This window comes from Lycorma delicatula, chromosome 7 (assembly GCF_047948215.1).
Source record: "Lycorma delicatula isolate Av1 chromosome 7, ASM4794821v1, whole genome shotgun sequence".
NCBI classification, from domain to species: Eukaryota; Metazoa; Arthropoda; class Insecta; order Hemiptera; family Fulgoridae; genus Lycorma; species Lycorma delicatula.
Window position 1 is genome coordinate 27,707,336 of NC_134461.1, and position 23,619 is coordinate 27,730,954.

General features: G+C 29.5%; 1 protein-coding gene across 1 annotated transcript in view; it reads right to left on the reverse strand.

Annotated features, from left to right (window-relative positions):
* Window positions 1-3,872: 3,872 nt before the first annotated feature.
* LOC142328454 (uncharacterized) overlaps window positions 3,873-23,619 on the reverse strand; it is a 100,910-nt gene continuing 81,163 nt past the window's right edge. The window contains exons 12-16 of the mRNA XM_075372246.1: window positions 15,497-15,677; window positions 13,198-13,447; window positions 10,873-11,216; window positions 8,099-8,176; window positions 3,873-4,695 (exon numbers count right to left, since the gene is read on the reverse strand). Of these exons, the coding sequence (XP_075228361.1) occupies window positions 3,961-4,695; window positions 8,099-8,176; window positions 10,873-11,216; window positions 13,198-13,447; window positions 15,497-15,677 (1,588 nt within the window). The 3' untranslated portion in view covers window positions 3,873-3,960. The remainder of the gene's footprint in view (window positions 4,696-8,098; window positions 8,177-10,872; window positions 11,217-13,197; window positions 13,448-15,496; window positions 15,678-23,619) is intronic.

A 23,619-nucleotide genomic window follows, 5' to 3' on the forward strand; every position in this document is an offset into this window, starting at 1 on the left:
AATTTTAATAAAATTGTTAACTTAATGACAACTGTAGCTAAACTGTAGCTTATTGGTAGCTAAACTTTCCACTAACTCTCTTTTTGCACTGCACATACTTATAAAAAACAGAATATATAGTACTAGTTTTAAAACCAAGTAAATAATTCAAAACAAAAAAAAAATTCTGTGATACAATGAATAAAACAAATAAAAGCTACTTTAAAACCAATGAATAATTATGAAAAACAAATATTTAATTTTTTCTTGTTTACATGCATGTATTTTCTCAATAGATTATAAAAATACCCAATTCTCTGACAGAGATTTGCAAAGAAGATTTCCAAACCCAATATGCATAAACTCAGAAATACAAATTCTGACAGTTCATTGTATAAATGAATTTTTTGCACAACTGAAAGATTAAGACAATCACAGACAATTAATAATAACTGATAAGGAATTACTTATGAGGTCATTATGAATTTATTCTTTTATCAATCATTCAACATAAATATATTCTACCTCTGGGTAAGGTGGCTTAGAGAAATATTACCTTAAGATTGTAATGACTAGAATACGAAAAATGTGTTCAGTGAATAAATAACGATTTACTGACCACCCTTAAGGGTAAACAATACATAGTAACTTTTAACAATGCAAATATAAATTGCAATTATTTCAATTATAGACAATTCTGTTTTCTTCTATTACACTATCCTACCAAGGGGTTTTCTATGCGAGTCTGTCTGTGTGTGTGTCCCACTTAGCTCAGCACCGGAATGTAACAATCACTAGCGGAAAATTCCGATTCATTAGTATCAATTTCTGGAGTTAAATTTCTAATTTAACTTTCATTATATCAATTTTCATCAATCAAAAAAAAATTGTTACATAAGACGTAATCAATTTTGTATACCTAATAATCCCATTTCAGGACGCGGCTCGCCAGGGCAACCCGACCAGAGGGCCTGGCTGTGAAGCCCAGCAAAGTCAGGCTGAGCAGCTAGTAATTACTATTATTGTCATAAAAAAGTAATCATTATTTTTTAAAAAAATAATAATTTTTAATAAAACAGAAATTTTTTTAGTGTAAATCATGATATAAAAGGAATTAAATAATTCTTTTTATAATTTCTCCTAATCTGCCTCCTTACTTGCACATTCCAACTTAACATAGAAATGGAAAACTGATTTCAATAACACTTATTTATTTATCTTTTTATTAGATATAATTGATACCTGTATGTTAATCTCATATTTACAGCTGACTGTAAAACTCTGGATTAACAATTAATTATGTTAACTGTTAACATATGTTTTTATACTGTAGGTATAAAAACAATTTCCATTAAGTTTCATAAAATATTGGCATCATCTGAGGAATTTTAAAGACAATAGTGATTAGAAATGCAACCTAACCTGTATAAGCCTCTTTAGAAGTTTTAAAAGGATAGTGATTATATGGAATATTCAAGGAAAAGTGAAGAAAAAAATACTTGAAATAAATACTAATGCGTGTATCGTTGGAAATATATTTCAATTGGGGCATTGCACAACGCACTGATTTTTCAAAATTGGTTTTCATGACTTAAGTACTAACCACCCTTAAGGGTAAATATATTTTTTTCTGTATAATTAGTTTATAATATCAGCTATTCTTAATGTAATCACTGTTACATGTGCACATATGCAGTGGTATGAATACTACACAAGCACTTTGGTTTCCAGCATTTTGACAGGACCAGATAATTTTAAATTTGTTGCATAATGTAGCACAACCTTCTGTTACATTAAAATGCAGTTCACTTCTTTTTTTTTTGTGTTAATTTGTGTCTACATAATTTCTAAATTTCAGTTGATATTTTTTAAACAGATGAATTGTTTTTAATTATTTTTTATTCATTTAAGAGTGAAACTAAATAATCTGTTAAATTTTTCTGATTTAAAATTCTAAAATCACAATTTCCATTATATTTGCCAACCCCTGCTGCAAAGACAGGACTTAAAGAACAAAGAATAGATTCTAATAGGGAAAAATAATTTTTTCCCAACTTTCTAGTATTTACATAAATAATACGAATATATCTTACTTTTTGCATACAAGAATGTATTTTTTCAAACATTTTTTCTCCTAATGTTAACATTAACAAGTTAGAAAATGAATTTCCAACAATAATTATTTTGATTTTCACTTTATTTTTTTACAAGTCATATACTTTGATTTTTACAAGTCATTTTTTAATAGTTTTTAGATTTCAAAGAAAAACTATTATGATTTAAATACGAGAAACAAAAATAAATAGAAATGATAGCAGCAGAAAAATTTTTTAATTGAATAAACTGAAACTGACATTCAGATTGGCACCCGTGACATAGAAAACATCAGCTGTTCAAAAAGAATTTCCGTTGTAATCTCTTTTGCTTATTTCAAAATATCATATTTGCTTGAAAGGTGCAACATTGAAGAACAGTGTGTTGTGTTAAGAAGATTTTTATTTTGTGATTGAGTGGCCAAAATTTAATTGCAGACATTAAAAAAAAAGTACAGCAAAAACTATATCGATTACAAAAAATTTTGAAGTAGATCGAACGTTAAAATCGAATAGAACCAATAGATTCAAATCATATTGGAAGATCGGTGGGATTTTCTAATGATATTTTAGCAAATCGCATTAATAAATTTACTCATGAAGACAGATGTATAAAAATTTGGAAAATCACTGAAATTTTCAGCACAAGTATCAGAACTGAGCAGCAATCGCTGCTTTTGTTTCTGAATCCTTATTTCAAAACTCAACCACTTTAGGAAGATTTCAGGAATTTCCAATATTTTTTTTTGATCTTGAAAGTATCAACTAGTCTAGTACCAATTTTTGACATTTCTAGGGTATCTTGAAATGCCTTATTAATTCATTCATTTTTTTATTATTATATTTTTATTACAAATTTTCATCTCACATTTATGTTACACTTTTTATAGGATTGGACTAGCCAAAGGACATGTTAAAAACATGTCCTTTGTTTTAACATTCTATGTTAAAAACTTCATGACACAGAGGCTGCATGTGCATATTATTACTATGTGCATATGACACATAGTAATAATTGCATCAGAGAATATATATTAAATAAAATATATGCAAAGAAACTTACAAAAAAAATCCAGACCATAATAGAAGATACACTAGGCAATTCCAGTTTACATATTAAAACATTTAATAAATTTGTGACAATAAAAAACTTAATCAGATGTTAGGGCATACATTTTTTTTAGTGTATCTTTTCAAAGAAACAGCTTCCTACATTTTTTTTTTTTTAATAATAATCAACGTGCCTAAGTTTACTGTATTGAATTCACATCTCTATTTTCCATTCCACAATTTCTCAAAACTTAAAAATCAAACAAAGTCAGAAGATATATTTGTCCAAAAATCTTTACAATATTGTACTCAAACATCTCATTTTCAAAATAATTGATACGAATTAGTAATTGATATCTGGTGGAAATTACAGCTCCTGTAAAAGCAGCTGTAGTGTGGCACAAGATGCTATTTCTAAAACGCATTATGGCACTAAATGGCTGTCATGCCATGTACAGCACTATCAATTCATTATCCACATATCAGAACTATTCCAGTTAAGAAGAATAAAGATAATAATTTTATAAAATATAATTACAAAATAAATTATAAGATAAATAAAATTTCAACGATTTAAAAAACAACTGATTATTTTCATTAATTATATTTAATATAATTTAAAATATATATGATATTACGGAAAACAGTATATAGTATTTATAAAATAATTTATAAGATAAATAATATATTCTTTATTAAATTTATTTTTCTATAATGTTATGGTTTTTAGTTTAATTATGAAAAGGAAAAAATTGTTTAATTATTAATAAATATAAAGATAATATATATATATATATAAATATGACATATCCCCTTAAAACTGATCATTTTTATACAATCATATATTACGATTTTTTGATGCATTTCTTTTAGTACCACACTTAACAGTGACATTTAATTCTGGATTCATTTTTGAAAGATAATCTACTGGGTTTATCATCAATTTATCATTATTTACTACAGATCTATTATTAGAATTATGTTGCTGATTAGATTTATGAGTTTTTAAATGTTTAACTAGATTTTCGTTACGAGCATATGCCGCTGAACATAGTAAACATTTGTACAGTTTCGGAGAGTTATTTCCAGATACGGTATTATTGGTATTAGATGCTGTTGTATGTGTAATCTCATGTTGCATTAAATTATTTAAATTACTAAATATCTTTTGACATTTTGAACATCGATACGGTTTAGTATAATTATGTGTTTTTTCATGACGAGCTAATTTATCTCGTCTGGCAAACGGTTTTTGGCAAATATTACAAGAGAACGGTTTATAACCCGTATGCACCGCTTCATGTCTTGATAATTCTCTTCTTCTATAAAATGCTTTTTTACAAACATTACACACGTGAGGTTTATGTTCTGAATGTATTAATCGATGTTTTCTTAAATAAGTCTTATCAGAAAATCTTTTATGACAAATTCCACATGAAAAAAGTAGTTGCGCACGATGATCAAGGTTTGATTGATCGCTAGCATTATTCAGTTGGAATGGATCTACACTAATTACAACATCTTCTGTATCGCCTTCAGTTAACGTTGATTCCATCTCACCTCCACCACCATTCTAATAAAAAATAAAGAACATGAGATTAATTATAATATGACTTTAAAAAAAGCAGTAAATATTATGATAAAAAAAAGCTCAAAAACAAACCTCACACTGAAAGAAACACATGATTTCTGATTGTAGGATTCTCAACTTCATAAATGGTCCAACAGGATTCAAGAATCCCAGGAATACTTAATTTTTTTTCAAAACACTTTTTCCCAACATCACTTATAGAAAGTGATGAAAAATATACATGAATATTCTAAATTTTTTTTAAATCTGTATTTTCTTATTCTATCATTACCAGTTATAAAAACCATTTAGCTGCTAAATACAGGCTGTGTTACTCATATTTATTTTTGCACAATACTACTGCAAATTTTAGTTAAATAGAAAAGTTATCTCAATAATTGTATAAATTATTTTTCTAAAAAAATTATAATTATTCATATTAATTATATCACTATAATTTTTATACATATTTATTTTCATCAACTGATGTTAGCTATTAAAAGTAATAAAACTTTCACTACAATTACTTTTTTTTTGCTGGTGATAATTTCTTTAAGTAAATTATTATAATAGAAATAAACAGATAAAACCAAAAAAAATATTGTTCTAAGATAAATAAATAATAAGAATTTAATTTTATTATTAAAACAACTACTTAATAAAACAAACTTTTGAAGGATCTCTTGGTATAAGACTGACTACATCATAAAAGATGCCCCTCTTATATGGGTTTACAGTATCAGCAAATTATACCATCAATCTTTGGGCATAACAGTTATACAGAGTGGGGCAAAAGTAACTTTTCAATTTTTTTTAATAAAACATTTCAAATTAACTCAAAACTAATTTTATCTTTAAATTAAACTTCAGTCAAAACATGATTTACGGAATTAGGTTTTGAAAATAACATCTTTTAAATGCTGACCTCTAAAGCATTCACAAATCTAGGCATATTTTCACATATTTTGACTCGAATGTTGCTTTAGCTCTTCTAAATTTTGTGGCTTATTTACATAAACCTTCTCTTTCAAACAGCCCCAAAGAAAAAATCAGAAGCTATCATATCATACCCGATGACCTTGAAAGTCAACAAAAATATACATTACTCGAAATTTATCAATTTCTAAATTTTGACCTAAGGAGCCAAATTGTGCCTGTTCTGGTGTGAGCTGTGCCTCTATCTTGCTGGAATCAGGCCTTTTTGACATCATCTCCAAGATCTGGAAGAGAAATTTCGCAAGCACTTGCTGATATCTATTGCTATTCACCGTCATCGAAATACTATTTTCTTAAAAAAAAATATAGCCTGATGATTCTTTGTTAAGAAAGTGCACACCACACCATAACTTTTTGTGGCTGTAAAGTACGTTCAGGTGTAACTTGGGGATTGGCAGCACTCAAAAACAAGCATTTTGTTTATTGACATGGCCACTAAGGTGGAAACTGGCTTTGTCACTCATCCGCAAATTAGACAAAAAGGAATCATCAATGTTGATAAACTGCCAGCAGCAGTATTCCAGGAATGCTATTATTGAAGTCCATTTTATGGGCTAATTGGGATTTGTAAGGAAACATTTTTAAATCCTTGTGCAATATTCTGCATAATGATGTTCAATAAATGCCTGACTGAGTAGAACATTTTTGTGTTGACATTGTGGTATCCTCCGATACTGTTCCTTACAGACTCAACATTTTCATTATTTCTGGAAAGTCTTCCTGATCTTCTGACTTCTCCCATTGGTCCAGTATGTTAAAATACCAAAATTGTTGTGCGGACGGCTCACCAGAAGGTGACTTTCTTGTTTTGTAAAATTTTCAAAATTTTAATGTGTTTCAGACTGACTTTTTAATGTGTTTAAATTTAAATTTTAATGTGTTTCTGACTTTCCAAGTAAAATGTGACTATTATTATTCTTTCTTGGAGGGTATATTTTTACATAATGAATCTTGCTTTTATTTAAGTACAATCTGAAAGAAAAAAAATTATAATATTTTAATAATAAAGAAACTGTAAATTTTTTTCATAGAAAGTGATTTTTGGCCCACCTGTTATTAATAAATCACAAATGTAAACAACATTTTTTAAACTATTTAACTGTTTCATAAACAAACTGGTCAGTTGTTTCCGTTAATGTGGTCAAATAGATTTTTTTAATTTATAACCACATCGTTACAACCAACCAGGTTTAATAACTTTTTTAAATGGGAAGCAAGAAGTTTGTATTTTGTTAAGTTCCATCTGTTTTTTTTTCTTCACGTAGGCCCATAATAGCCTATTATTTATTTATTTATTTATTTTTATTGATGGTTTTATTATTTAAAAGATGAATAGATAAACATTTAAGTGTATAAAAATAACAACATTTTACATGCACATGTGAAGATAAAAAAAACTGTTTGTAAATTAAGTAGTAAATGATATATAAGACTTTACAATATAAAAACAAAAAATATAGTAATAATAATAATAACTTTTACTTTTTTAAACAATATGTAACTTTTTGTTGTGTAAAATTTCCAATATATCTCTAAAATTTGCATATTAATAGAGCATAATTTCACAAAGTTCTATATAATGTACATTTATTGCTCTTCCAAGTACAACATTGTCATTTCCAAACCTTTGAGAATTTCCTAAGTCAGAAATAAAATAGATAAATAAATAAAACTGAAAAATTATAAGAAAAATAGTTCTTTTTTAAATATTTTCCTTCATAAGTCAACACTAGATTAAAAACAACTAGCAACAATTTTATAAGCTGCCCTTCATTTGGTGTCAACTTCTATGTCAAATATGAAATAAGAACAAGCTGAAAAAGTATCATTTTTAGTTTTTAAAATCAACTTTTTTAAAGTTTATTTTATTTTTTAGTTTTAATCAGAAATTTGTTCAGGATTAAAAAACAAAACCTTCATTAAAAAAAGCTATTCATCTGGAATGCAAAGGTGAAAAATTTAATCTATTGTAATTTCTTCAGAGCAGTTTGGTCAGTACAGGACCTGAAACTTTGAATGACCTAAAAATATGGGTTTTTATATATATATATATATATATATATATATATATATATATATACATATTCAAAATTAATTGAGGACCTCCTCCTTTTATGAATCAGTCAATGAAAACTGTATTCTTTATTTTTTGTAATAGTTAAAATTCTATTGAAAATAAATTTCTTGATATTTATATTAGATATTTTATATACTATATATATATATACTATATATGTATACTATATACTATGTATATATATATATATATATATATATATACGTTATGTATATATATCTAATTTATACATATTAGTCTAGAAAACAGAGGTATATATATTTGTGAAATCTTATTAAGCTAAAGAAAGTCTAAAAAAATAAAAAGAGAAAAATAAATAATAAATTTAAAAACCTTATTTAGAGAAGATTCATTTTCTATCCAATCTTCTGAATCACCTTCCATAATAACTTCAGTTATGAATTCTGGATCCTAGAAAAACAAAAATAAGAACTATATCGACAGAATTTCAAAAACTGTAATAAACTGAATAATAAAGAAACTGTAAATTTTTTTCATAGAAAGTGATTTTTGGCCCACCTGTTATTAATAAATCACAAATGTAAACAACATTTTTTAAACTATTTGTTTCATAAACAAACTGATCAGTTGTTTCCATTAATGTGGTCAAATAGAACTATTTTTCATTAAATGGTCTTACCCAGTAGGAGAACGATTTAAGTAAGACATCATGCATTGCAATCCAACAAGATATTTAGTTCATAGATTATCAGTATCTCAGATTTGCAATTATACTATTTCACAACAAGAACTTTCTTCACAACTTTTGTTACCAGCTTTGGGATCTCAGTCTCACATTTTCAGTCTATTAAGTATTGAAAGAGGATTACTGATTGTAAACAACTAATAATTACCAGTTTATTAAAATTTGTTTTACCTGAAGTAATGCAGACAGATTAATTTCATACAACATATCTTGATTGCATTCCAGCTATAAATGGGTCTGGTTATGTATTAGGCCTCTTCATCTCCAAGCTTTTCTTATTTCACTGTTGGATGTCAACATCTTCTAGGTCTTGTTTCACGTGTCTGCAGTTCTTTAAACAATCTGTAATCTTTCTCCAACATTTTAATATGTCCATACCACTGCAATATTATACCCTCAACTACTTTTTCTTCTTAGAGTCATTTCCAGTAAAGACTATGTGTTTCTCATCCAGTTTCTACTTCTTTTTCTTTTTATAACTCTCAGGAATTTAATTTCTCCTACTAGAAGCCTGTTCTAATCCCCTTCTGTCATCTTCATGTCTGCTCCAAATGTTATTTTAAGCAACAAAACATATTCAAAATAATCTTAATGGTATAATTCAATAAAGTTAACGTTGTGCAGTAACTGGATGCGCACACGTTCATCTGTTGATAGAAGAGCAGAGTAGTGGGGGTGTTCTGTATAGTGGAGAGCCAATCACATTGTTGTATAATAGCTGACTCCTGTTAGTGTTTAATACAGTTAGTTAGCTTGAGGAAGCAAATCTTGATATAAATTAATGGTATCTTATTTCTTAAATTTAAACAGTACTTTTCAATACTACATTTTCACAGCACTTTTTATTAAAACTATGATTTTTAACAGTATTTTTTAATACTACGGTTTTAAACAGTATTTTTTAATACTACATTTTAACAGTATTTTTCAGAACTATTTGAAATATTTGTCAGTACTTTAGTTACGCTTCAACCAAGATCTGTTCACCGACTAAGGCCAGTTATAGCTTACAGGTCATCTGACCCTGCAGGGGAAGCCACCCTCCAAATGGCAGTTTTGCTCACCATGCCATCCCTTCCATACCTAGCCTTATGGGCTTTACCAGAGGCCATCTTCAGAACCTCAGCAAAAGGCATCTCTCAGCCTTGTTCTTGCCTCAGGATACCACCGATAAAAATACCACATGTGATATTCCCATCGGTGTACTACTAGGAAATGAACTCTTTAAAACAAAACACATCTATGTCGTCGAGTCTTTAACAAGACTGAGAGACATGAAGGAACTGAAATTAAAAACTCAACTGCCTACCTGATAGGTTAAAAGTTAAGTTCAACATGCAACCATAACATAACACAAAACAAGAAATAAAAATCAATCTATGATCGCTTGAGCAATCATTAACTACCTTCCAGTTACAAATATTGGCAGGTATATACCACCTACCAATGGTAACGCTATTACCATTCCTTGATGTTCGTTCTTTCAAACAACTGTCGTCCATCTACATTAATTTTTTTATATCATTGTTATACCATTTTTAATAATATCATTGTTTATAAATGAAAACTATTCATTTACTGCATAAAAATGGTACAAATATAAAAATACAATAAATGAATACTATTTTTATATTAAACTATATCAAAAATCTATTTCTAAGAAAAACAAATTTTTATTTCTGTTTTCCAGTCATGTAAATCTTTGAGAAACAAAAAAAAATTAAAAAGAAAACTGGGAAGTTAACATAAAAGTAAAAGATTTGTTAGGTTACTTATCTATGAGATAGTACTGCACAAGATGAAGATAAGACATTCCACAAATACCATTAATTAATAATACATCAAATATTAGAATACATTTCATATAGATTTTATTTTTAATTAATTCCTGAAGCAATCATTTTTTTCTTACTTTATTTTAATTTGCTTTTATAGTTTAGCACTTCTATATTTTTACTCTCTTTTCTCTCTCTTTTTCCTGTTTAGCCTCCGGAACCACTATTAGGTATTACTTCAGAGAATGATTGAGGAAGATACATATGAATGTAATGAAGTGTAGTCTTGTACAGTCTCAGGTCGACTATTCCTGACATGTGTGGCTAACTGAAACCTAACCACCAAGGAAGACCAGTATCCATGATCTAGTATTTAAATTTATATAAAAGTGCCTGCCTTTACTAGGATTTGAACCTTAGAATTCTCGACTTCGAAATCAGCTGATTTGTGATGACGAATTAACCACTAGAGCAGCCCAGTGGGATCTATTTTTTTTCTGGCAATTTTTCATACCTTAGATACCAGTTAAGGTGTATATACATAATATTTTTACCTGAATTGCAAAACGGCTAATTAAACTGTATGCAATAAAATGTAATAATGAAGGAAGATAATTGAAACTTACTGGTTTAAAGTGATGAAACTGCACATGTTTAGTTAATTCTTCTTTACGATGAAATGAAGTAGGGCATTCAATACAAGCATGAGGTCGATCTTCAGTGTGTAATTTAACATGACGAGTTAATTTATCTTTTCTATTGAATGCAAGACCGCAAACACCACAAGCATAAGGCTTTTCTCCGGTATGGATTACAGCATGTCGTGACAGATCGGCTCTTGAAGAGAACATTTTTGGGCATTTTGAGCAAGCAAAAGGTCTGTTACCGGCATGGGCTCTTGCATGCTTATTTAGATTTGTACTGCGAGTAAAGGATTTGTTGCAAATATTACACACATACGGTCGAGCACCTGAGAAAGTAAACAGAAAACAGTAAATAAATTTAAATCCTAACAAAAGAAACATTTCTTATATAGTTATTATAAAATATTTTTACTTTAGATGAATTAAATGAAAACAGAAATACTTACTGTTATTTTTTTTATTTGCAAAATTTTCCATCACAAATAGTTTGTTACATAATCAATCAATTTCAATACTCACGCCTTTTGTCACTTGGAAAATGTACGACTGATGTTCAGTTTCTGCCCACATATTTTGTAACATATCTATTGTTGTGATTGTAATTGCGTCCTTAATTGTTTCCTTTAAGGTCACAAAATGTTGTGAATAAGCGATTTAAAATATTCCCAAAAAAAAATTTCAAGGGGTCAGGTACAGACTTCTTGAAGGCCAGGATATAGGAACTACTTGGCCTACCCATCTATCTGCAAATTTCCATTTATTAATGAATGCAATGAAGTGTGAGAATGCACCAACTTGTCAGAAATAAATTTGATGTACAATTTCAAATTCATCCGATTGAGTAAACCAATATTCATTTAATATATCAAGATAATTTCTATTATTAGTCTTTTTAGTAATGAAAAAAGAAGGCTGACTGTATAAATTTTCATTAAACCATAAAAAAGCAATAATTTTAAGTGTGTTGTGTGCTTTCTCAAATCTTACGTTCATTTTTCAGATCCCATATTCGTGAATTATGTCTATTAACATACCCATTAAGGTGAAAAGTATCTTTATCTGTAAAAATCCTACAACTCAGTGGTTTTAGGCTGAAGTAAAAATCATAGCTGTTAGCAAGAAGTTTCAAAAAAGCATTTATCAATCTAAATTTTATCAGATATCAAAAGCTGATATGAAGGCTTGTGACATATTTGTTAAAATCAAGACCAATTTGGAAGTGTTTTATGCCCCTTAATGTACAGGTTACTCACGATAAAATTCATATCAACATGTGCCTGGATAGAAGAGTACTTATTTTTAAGTACTTAAAAATGAAAAATGTTCAGATACCTGCCTGGTCAGTCCAGAATGTTATTATAAGTTTTCTTTAGTTATTGTAAGAGACTGGAGAATTTATGAGAAAAGAAGTAGAAATCTTTTCTCTATGATATCTCTTTTGGACTTAAAATATTTATCTATGAGAAAGGTACACTGTGGTACCAACCGCTAGGTAAGAAAGACACTTGGGCTGGTATTAGGTCTATTGCTTAGGTCCAGCTATACAAATTCTTACATTTTTTCTAGTTTTTGTAATGTAAAAAAAGTAAACTAACTGAATGTGTTAATCTATGTGCTATATAAATCAATTCATGAAATTTTTTAAGAGTATTTTAATTGATAAATGAATGTGTTTAATAGTAGAGCCTTGAAAATTTATGTTACTCATTATTATTCATAAAGACGTTACTTACTGTACTTACTGATACATTTCATTTCAAGAACAGTGAAATTAACAATTTATGTCTTGCTTAACTTTTGATTGTATTTTACATAGAAAGAAGACAATATAGATTCAAACAAAACGACATCATACTGTTCATTTCATATGTATAAAACAATAGCAATGATAAGAACTAAACTTTCTCTATTAATATGTTCATAAATATTATTTATATGCATTACAACAGCAAAACAAATTTTCAGTTTAATTCTTAAGATGCTCATTAAATGTTCTTAAGAATTTTAATTAGAGTAATTAAAAAAAAACTGTTATTTTAGAAGATAGTTATTTAGAACAATTTTGACAACAATAAAATCATATTTATTTCAATCTCATACATGATCATAAAGAAATATTAATGAAAGATAACAAAAAAGGAAAAGATTTTTGTTAACAAAGATATCAACAAAAATTAACAAAAGAAATATAATATTTATCAGAACGATGACATTACATTTGAAAGACCAAACAAAATATATTTTTTTTATTATCAAATTAAATTAAATGCAGATGTGAACTTAAAATATCTATTATTTACGACATACCTGTATGTATTACAGAATGTTTACGTAAATCAGAACGATAAGTGAAAGCTTTATTGCATACACTGCAATGAAATGGTTTGACTTCATCATGAATTGTAACATGTATTGATAAACTTTTACGATCTGGAAACGCTTCACCACAAGCCATACAGCTTAATCGTCTAGGACCTGCATGATCACGCCAGTGTGATTTCAATCCAGCACGGTCATTGAAAATTTCATCACAGTAATCACAAGGAAATGGTGGCTCCTAGTAAAATAATAAGGCAAAAACAATAATTAAAATGACAAAAAATCAGAAATTTTAATTTAATTATTAACAATGACATTCTTGTTTTGTGTGATTTTACAAGTATCTATAAAGATTAGCAAATTCTAAACAAAATATTAAAAAATTCTTTAAAAAAAGCAATTTAAATCAATTAAATTAATAAAGTGATATCATTACTAAAAGACAATACCAAAACTCAATTAGCCACATTCTTTGTTCTGTATCGCAAACCACTTTTTTTTCAGACTTTGATAATACACTTCTATGCCAATTGTTGTGTTTTTTGAAAAGGACTCCAATAACAAGTCAAAATTACATTAGCATTTATTGGTAACTACTATTTACAAGAGGAAGATTTACCATTAGACTTGCATTTAATTACTCAAAATATTTTTGCAAAACGTCAAAGCCATACATAGTAGATCTCAATATTACATTTTGGAAATTTTTAATGAGGTTTGCTTCCAAATAGTAAATAAAATAGATTTTTTGAATGTACCATTTTAATTTTATTCTAAACTTAAATATTTTAAAAAAGAAATTAGTTACAGAACACTACAATAATTGATTCTTTCATTTCATTTATTTATTATTTTTATACATTTTGTTTACATTGTTTGTATTGTGTATCTATTTTTGTTTATTTTAAATGACCAACAACCACAAGGACTGCATTCAGGGTGTAGGTACTAGTTGACTATTAAAAAAGTAAACGACTGAAAAAAACTTTATATCATTAAATTCTAAATATCTTAAACTTTCTATATAGTCACCATACAAATGAGTCATTTTTTCATATCTTGAATAAGTTGATGATACCCTGTTTAGAAGACTATATTTTACTTGAACCATTTCTTGACATTCTCCTTTGCCTCATTATCACTGCTGAACATCTAGCCAGCAAGAAATTTTTCTTTTGCATTTCGTGATGCTTAGTAACTTCTACCATTAAGCACTGTCTGGATTGTAGGCAGATGATTAAATAGTTCCTAGGGAAATAAGTTTAGCAATTCCGTGTCATGCATGCAACAGTTAGACTTACATTTTCACACAGCAACATGATCTCACAGCTAAGCTTGCCACCATATTTTTTGTTGTATTGCTTACCATGAATTTTTCAGAGTTTGATGATAAACATTTACTTAGATTGTTGCCTTTTATGGGATAAACTGTAATAACAACATTTCCTGACTGTCCTGTACAACGGTGGAAATAATTTTGTTTGTAGAAAAAGTTAGTTTAAATTTCTCACTTTTTAGGGAATCAGTATGCTGCCATTGTAGTGATTTATTTGTTTTTTTTTTTTTTTTTTTTTTTGTAACACGGCAAGCTCACATTTTTTCATCGCTGGTGATACTTCTAAATTCTTCCTCTTCAAATTATTACAAAACTCGAAGTCATTTCCATTCAATTCATTTTTAAAACATTGAACAATTTTTTTTACTATGACTGTTAAGTTACAATTGTATACAACCAAGATACTAAAATGTTAGGTAGATCCATATTTATGATTTCAATAATCAGAATAATTATTAGATCATCTATCAGAACAAATCTTCCTTCAGTACTGAACAGAAAATCATCAAGTATGACAAACATACCTAATCATCAATGTTCATTGTCATCAGTGTTCTTTCTTCCTTTAATCATCCTAACCCACTTTTCCATTAAACCATCATTTATCATATTCAACCTACTAACTTCAAAAATTTGTTGGTAAATTTTATATGGTTGAACATTTCTCACTTTCAAGGTTATAAATTATGTTTCATCTCTATCAGGCAGACTAACTGTTTTAAATGTGATAACCAATATCCTCAACATAGAGAAACAAAATGGTTGAGATAGTTTATTATTGAGTAAGAAGTGACTAAACATACATGATTTTGACATCACTAAGTGTAACATGCACAGATATTACTTACTTTCTAAATATGCCTGATAAAATTAGATGTGAAACTTAAAATAATTTTTATATAATGATCGTCCATATATCTCAATTTCAATTACAAAATTAGTAATATGTACCTGAGTATGAATCATTGCATGCCTTGCTAATAATTGAAGATCATTAAATGGTTTATTACATGAAGGACAGTGGTGTGCAGCAGTGGCATGGGCTACCATGCGATCATTTATATCAGTATCATTTCCACCTTCTAACCAATGACATGGAGCAGAAAATTCATTTAAATCTTGACCACTATTCCTGGAAAAAATACTTTATATAAAAAACAAATAAGTATACTGCAATATTATAATACGACTATAATTAAAAACTAAAATTATCATAAACAAAAGATATGTCCATAAAGAAAGTAAATCAGCCAAATCTAATAGCACGGTACCATTTCTAATAGCCAAATCTAATAGCACGGTCTTGTGACTGTATGTAGAGAGATATTAATTCTTTAATACTATTCAGAAAATATAATCATTCTTTGATAACATTTATTGGTAATATGAATGAGGTTATTTTCAGTATTTCCAATGATTTTCTAAACAAAAATAAATTGACATCAATGTACAAGTGTTAAATAATGTTTAAAATTTGGAAAAAACTTTCACTAAAATTTTATAACAAATCTATCAGGAAGAATTCATAAAGCTGTATACATTAAAGAACATTAAAAATAACTCAGTTTTTTCTTAGATGATTAATTCATCAGTAAGTAAGCTTAAAGCTTTTTAAAGATGAGGAAATTTATTATTACTGAAAACTACCAAGTCTGACCAGCATTCAACCTAGACTTTCCAGAGAAAAGGCTGAGATGATATTACTGTAACACAGAGGTCAGTATTAATTAGATGATCTATATAATTCCTTGAAAATTGGTATTTATTATTTCTAATCTGATAAAATTTGAGACGATGATGGAATGAGAGTGGCTAAAAATCTGAAAATGCATCATGTTGCAGCAAATTTTATGCTGCAGTTAATGATCTAGCAATAGAAAGAAAAACATGTAGATAGAAGCTCTGGATTAATCAAATGATAAAAAAGTTTTTGAAAAATATTTTAAAATATACCGAGATATGTCTGAATGGTTACGAAAACTAAATATATCATCTTATTAGGGGAGAAAATCATCATTGTGACCTAAAAACATGCAACAAAGTTATTCTGAAATCATATTATTTGTTTTGAACTGGAAGAATGTTTATGGGCCAGCAAACAATTCATATTCACTGTACTAAGATAATGCACCACTAAACCCATAATCTCTTATCGATAAATTTTTCTGAAAAATGTAATGACTGAAAACATTGGCCAAATGTTATTCTCACAGGCCAACTTATTCAACCGATTTGTTTTTACAAATTTTTTCAAATACAAATAACTAAAGTTGACGCCAACGTTGTCAAACTACAGCAGAAACTAAGGATATAGTCAGAAAAGCAAATAAAAAGTTAGTAACTAGTGTCAATTGCTACTAAGTAGTTTTAGCAATTGTCCAAAATGAGTGAATAAAAAGATACTAAAACACCATATAAGGGTGAGTCGAAAATTACTTAACTTTTTGTTCTAGAATTTATTTATACAGAGGTATGGATTCAACATATAAATAGTTTCCTACATAGTCACCTCCCTTGTCAATGCACTTGGTCCAGAGATTCCCAAACTTACATATTCCTTACCAGAAGATTTTCAGTTGGTCACAAAGCAGTTTTTTGCACTGCTTCCTGCACATCCAAGTCTATGGAAAATCAATTACCTCACATAGAATCTTTAAGCGGATGAAAGAGATCTTGCTCCCTCTTACAAGAGGGAGATCACTTAGCAAGAGATCTTGGACTTAGAGAGGTTGTTCCAGTACCTTAAAATTCAACTTGATGGTTTGAACAGTGTGGCGAGCTATGTGCGAGCAGACTTTCTCATTCAACAATAACACTTTCTTTGACAATAGATCTTGGTAATTGTTGTGAATTGTTGGTTTCTTCTTGTTTTCTAACATTTAGCAGAAACTTGTGCTGTTGATCGTAGTCCATGTTTTCATGAAATCTTCCAGTGTAGACCCTTTTACGTAACAATAAACGATTAGTATAATCTTTCCTGCCAATAACTCAGTCTTGAAGTTTTTCTTTGTCAGAGATCTCAGATGTTTCTTCATACCCCATATAATGGGCGTTTCAATTCTGGTTCTTAGTGATGAATTCGTGTTTCTTCACCGGTAACTATCTGCTCAAAAATATGTCACCTGATACACCTTGGAGGTAGGCACAATGGCATCGTGGCACAGTTATATTAGTATTGTTTGTGATTCGATTTGGGGCTTCCACTGGTGGGGAGGACTGCACTGCCAGGGTATGATAACCCGTGCGACCAGGGGCGTGGCTTCTCTTCGCCGGTGGTGGTCCAGATCATGACTTTGTAATGCCACACGAGACACCATGATGGGACTGGGTGGGGGTGCAGGATTTGCCCCTGGCTCCTGCGCGGACCAGAATGAGGTTGCATTCCCCTTGTTAGGTGACCTAAACTGGTTGACTTATTTGGGTGTAGGTCTGAATTTCTATATTATGTAAAACACAACTTTGATTGGTATGAGTGTAGCACTGATTTAACTTTAAACTCATTCGTTTTCTGAGGCATTCACAGTCACAAAAGCTTGTAAAATCTATACTAGGCGCAGCGTCTGCGCTTCTGCGGTTTCAGTTAGTTAGTTTGAGGGAATCATGTTACGTTGGATGTGAAGATGTCTGTTTGAGGCCCATGTGAAGGTGAAATTTAATATGTATTTACTAATGCAAATGTCTGCCAAGGCATTTACATCGGTGGCATCCCAACCGAGGCCTGGCTGATGACTGTGAGATGTAATCAGTTAGAGGGTCTAAAGACAACCTCTGGTAAAGCCCCTCATGGCTTGGAACAGAGTGTGACGACCAGTAACGTCACAAGGTGGGGGACTACCCCTTACGGAGTTGGGATGTACTCATATTGTGATAAAAGTGTACGATGAATTTCAGCCCCTTTCACACCCTCTCACCAGAGAAATCAGATCACTGCTCTCATTGTTCCTTTTTGGTGCAAACTGCTCAAGGAACAGCCATGTTTACACTGTAATAGCTGGAAGGCAAATGATCGAATCAGGATCAAATTTCACACACATGACCACAGACATACCAACTGTAAGCACACAAGCACAGAAAGTAGTATGGCAATCTTGAAAGTGTGTTATGGTGAAAGTGTAGATAATCTTTAACTTGCCCTTGTACTAGTCAAGTTAGAATCACTTGGAAAACTCAAGTAACAACTACAGCTAGTAACTAATAACTTTGCTTAATACCTAGTTGTTGCAACATTTTCAATGGATTGCACACATGTGATCACACTGGAACATTCTGACATTTTATGACAGGTTCTTTTGTTTGAATGAAATAATCTTTATTTCAAATCATACTTACACTGGCCATCTTTCAGTAAATAAGTTTCACAAGTTGATATTTTACAATTATTTGAAAATGACATCTTATTCAGACAAAGAGTTAGTAGACAAAAGACTAGAGAGGGATTTGTTTGTAAAATTATTATCTGAAAATAAAATAGTATTTGATAAGTTTAAGTTGCCGGGAGTGATACTGTCAGAGAAACAAGCCTGAGAAATCGTGGATTTGTACTCAAATGTATTTGGTATTAACATGCAGTTAATAAAAATGTTAAATATAAAATCTGCCGTAAAGAAGATCGACATTAAAGAAACAGGAAATAAAAAAGTTAAATTGAAACCATGGAAAACTACACTTCTGAAATTAATAAGTAATGAAAAAGGAAATTCAGTGTTCAATAAACCCCCGGGAAGTTCATCAACTAGAATATGGAACATAGATGACGACTCCCTATAAATTTCTCAATCCAAAAATCTTGGAAGAAAAAATAGCTCAGAAATAACTAATTCAGAACCAATCATATCAGTGGATGATTAGAAAAAATTACAAAACAGGGGTTAAAACAGTTATGGAATTAAAACCAGAGAAAAAAAGATTTGACCTCAGCATAAATCATTATACATACAGTCTTGGTACCAAATCAAGATTACAACTCATTGTTAACAAGCTAAAATTTATATGGTCTTGAATTGTAATCAAGTGGACTTAAATAAACTACAAATCAAAAAAGAAAAGCTGCAATTTGACTAACGTTTAAAAAAAGGTTTGTGACTAATCAGTTTAAACAAATAATGAAATTGATGAATAATTACTTAATATTTTGCAATTTGTAATAAATATATTTGTAATCTACCCTTTTCCTACCCTTAAATAAAAATATTAAAAAGTTCAGAAAAAATTGCAAAATTAAAAAAAATTATCATGGAGTGATGCTTGCATGTGTCTGTCAGAGTTGACGTGTATGCACATCCAAGCATGACACAAATACACACACACATATGCAATACAAATACCCCAGCATTGTGTATTCAAAAACTAGTTAATTTTTTTTTTTTTTTAGAAAGGGTAATTTTAATTTTATTTATAATTTTGTTGCAATACAAAAAAAAATCATTACCAGTATTAAAACTACTGTGCTAACTTTAAAAAAAAATACATTTTTCATTAATTTGTACAACACTGAGCCACACCATCATGCTGTTGCATTTCTCTTACTCTTCGATTGTTATTAATCTATTCTCAAATTGTTGATGATTAGTTTGTTTTCATAACCAAGAAATTTATCTTCTTCATTTACTAATTCAAGGCTGTCATTTAGGTGCTTCATAATTTTGTCTAAAACAGCGCAAGACGTGATCAATTTTCTCTTTGTACACAACTCTTATACAATTAATGTCATGCAGTTTTTGGGCAGTGGAAAACCATTTCAACTCCCAAAAACTCTTTCTATGATGACCCGCTCCTTAGAATGAGTTAAATTAAAATACCATTGTGATCTATCCACAGGAGCTGTATATGGTGTTATTAACCCTGGAGAAATACCACACCCTGAATCTTCCAGTAAAATCATCTTGCTGAGAAAATTTAACAGAGCTTCGCCTCCATATCCTCACATCATGGACACTACCAGGCCACTCAGCACTTATACTGGTAAGTTTTCTCCAGCATCACAAGTCACTTATACCATAATTTGATGCATAATCTTTTCTCTTAATGTACTCATCCCTAAATATTATCTGATTTTTCAATAATTCAATCCATTACAAAATTTACTGTCCTACTGACAGTGGTCCAACACAGATGACCGAAACCATTCTGTAAACCAGGGTCACCCCATGAAAATAACTGTGTTTACTGTTTGGGTGAAAGAACACCAACACATTTAATTTTTTTCTGGTAATAATTCAGTTGTTAAAAACTCAATGACTTCATTTTCAAAACTTGCAATTTCTTCTTATCTACTTTCCTTCGTTCATTGTACACTTTCCTATGTAAAAGAACATCGCTGCAGGAGGTACTAATAAAAAAAACAAGCATGACTTCCGTGAAAAAAAAATCTAGTCGTTAACTTAAATTAAAATCAAGTAAGTTGTTTTTATTCACTTTGTTTTTTAAGTAATAAGCTAGGAAATCTGAAAAAACCAAGTTAATACTAAGCTTAATTGTAACTATACCTAATTCAATTAGCTTATAAAGTTCAAGTAAACAGGCTGCACATACAACTGTTCAGGCAGCCAATTCAAAAGTATCTCCTGTAAATTCTAATGCATATAAAGAAATTACACAACATTAATATTTAGTAACCATTATATTTTATAAAAATTATACACATATTTTAAATTTAAATAAATTAAGACATGTTAAACGATGAATAAATATTTCTTACACTGTTCGGCATATCTGATAACCACGAGTATTTTTTTCATTAATATTGTAGTTTTCTTGAGTTTTTTAAGTTATGAAATTGTCAATTGTCCACTAACAGTAAAATTTCATTAATATTTTAGATTAGATATCTATGATAATAAATAAATGATGAATTCAATTCAGTTTTCTTTCATTTGATTGCGAGAAATCTGAAGTATAGTCAGCATAAGAGATCCACCAATAAGAGGTTCAATTTTTTTTTCTATTATATTATGCAATTCCCAATAATTTGGTTCTACAGTATAAGTTACATATTTCATACAGTTTTTCATTCCTGCTGGCCTGTTTTATAAAAACAGGCTTTTAAGCATAAATTTTTAACATCAGATATTTTTAAAAGTAGTATTGTCTGATGCTATGTAACTTTTGATTTGTCCACAAATTAACTCAATTGGGTTAAGTTCACAATGATAGGGAGGTAATCGAAGCATGGTTTTTCTCTTGGATCTTGCTAACTCATCAGTTTTATACACATTAAAATTATTTTTAACACACAAAACCCTTTGCAATAATAGGAGAAACTTCATCCTCTTCAAACGTCACTCCTTTTGAACTAACTGCATTTTGATATCATTCTTTTTCCAAGACAAGACTGCAAGTTTTTTCTTTTAACATGAATGATAAGAGGCTTTGTCTAAGACAATAACCGAATTATCTTCCAGAAGAGGACACTGGTAAACCATTTCTCAAAGGACGTTCTGTGCCGTTCATCTCATTATGATGGTCTCTTATAGATTTAGATTCAAAAATCCAGAGACCACATTAATAAACTCAGTATCACCACACTGATATGTGTAATTATGAGACGTCTGCCTTTACTCAATGGAACTTATTACTGATTAATAAGCACACAGAAAGGCTTCTTTTGATGAATTCACAGCTTAATCTTTTCAAACAAAACTTTTCGAGTGGCCTTCATTGACCCAAGTATCATCCATATAATGTATTCTATGGTCTTCTTGCTTCAATTTTTTTATTTAAGTGAGGTAATTTTTCACCATATAATGATATGATCTCTGTCAGTTACAGCACTTTCCTGCCCCTGATTTTTGTATTTAAAATGCAAAGTTTTTAATGATTTGAAAAAAGTTATTCTTCAAAACTCTGGTAGATCACTATTGTCATTTACAACTTATGATACTTTGTCTACTGTAGGCAGTTCGTTTCAAAAATAAAATTTGTGTACTTCTTTACGAATTGTATTTTTATCAAAATCATCAACTTTTTCTTCAATTAACTTGTGAGGTTTTGTTTACTTAGAGCACCGTAATTCATTAACAGAATTATACTCGCAGATCATATTGTATACTGAAGCAACACAACTTCAATTTATGTTAACAGTTTTATTAAAGACATCTGAAATCAACGCCGTTTCATCATTCTGTAATTCACTTTTGTAACCATTTAAAATGATGTGTTTTACTGGACAACTTACAGCTTTTTTTGCGACCTTTTTTATCAGAGGGGGTATCAATAATCAAGCACTACTATCAGCTGAATTGGTATCAGACATGTTGTCAAAATAATGGTATAAATCAAGTCACAGGGACACAAATCTAGGAATATATTACACTCACGTTCCAATAAACTTAAAAAAATTGCATTACATTAACTTTAAATAACATTGAAGTAAATAAATAACCAACAGAAAAACAAAAATTGAACAAAAGAACAAAACAGTGAACATATGAAAAGATCAAGTGTTTTAATAGAACTGAGAAGATATAACATTTTATAAACGTTTGATTACATGACTAATTATACGATAACTAATATAAGAATATTTGAGTAATGATTATAGTGCTGTGTATAGATAAGGCTCCGTTGAGAATCGTCACTGATACACAGGATGTGACTCAGCAGAATTTTGACATTCTCACTAACACAAAAGCAACACTTGTTTATTCTTCACTCTAAGTTAACTGAATAGAGTATAGTGAACAATTTCTTTCCAATACCAGCACAGACACTGCATTTCTTATCATTGTGTCAAGCCTAGCTTTGTCACCATTTGTAGAGCTTCACCCTGCTTCAGTCATGATCTCTGCTGTACATTATTGTCATACATGATTCATTTTTCATCACTCATAATAGCCATTTCAAAAATGATTCGATTTTTTTATATTTTAATAATGATTCACAAATGGATATTTGATCCATTGGATTCTTTATTGTTAAATCTTGTGGCATTCAAACATTACATATATTTTATCCAGCCAACTTCAAATGGTTTTTAGACTATTCTTTGGTTAATGAGTAGTTCGTTGTTGATATCATAACTGCTAATTTGTCTCTTTTACTCTATTTTTTCCATGTTTTCATACACTTTTTCAGTC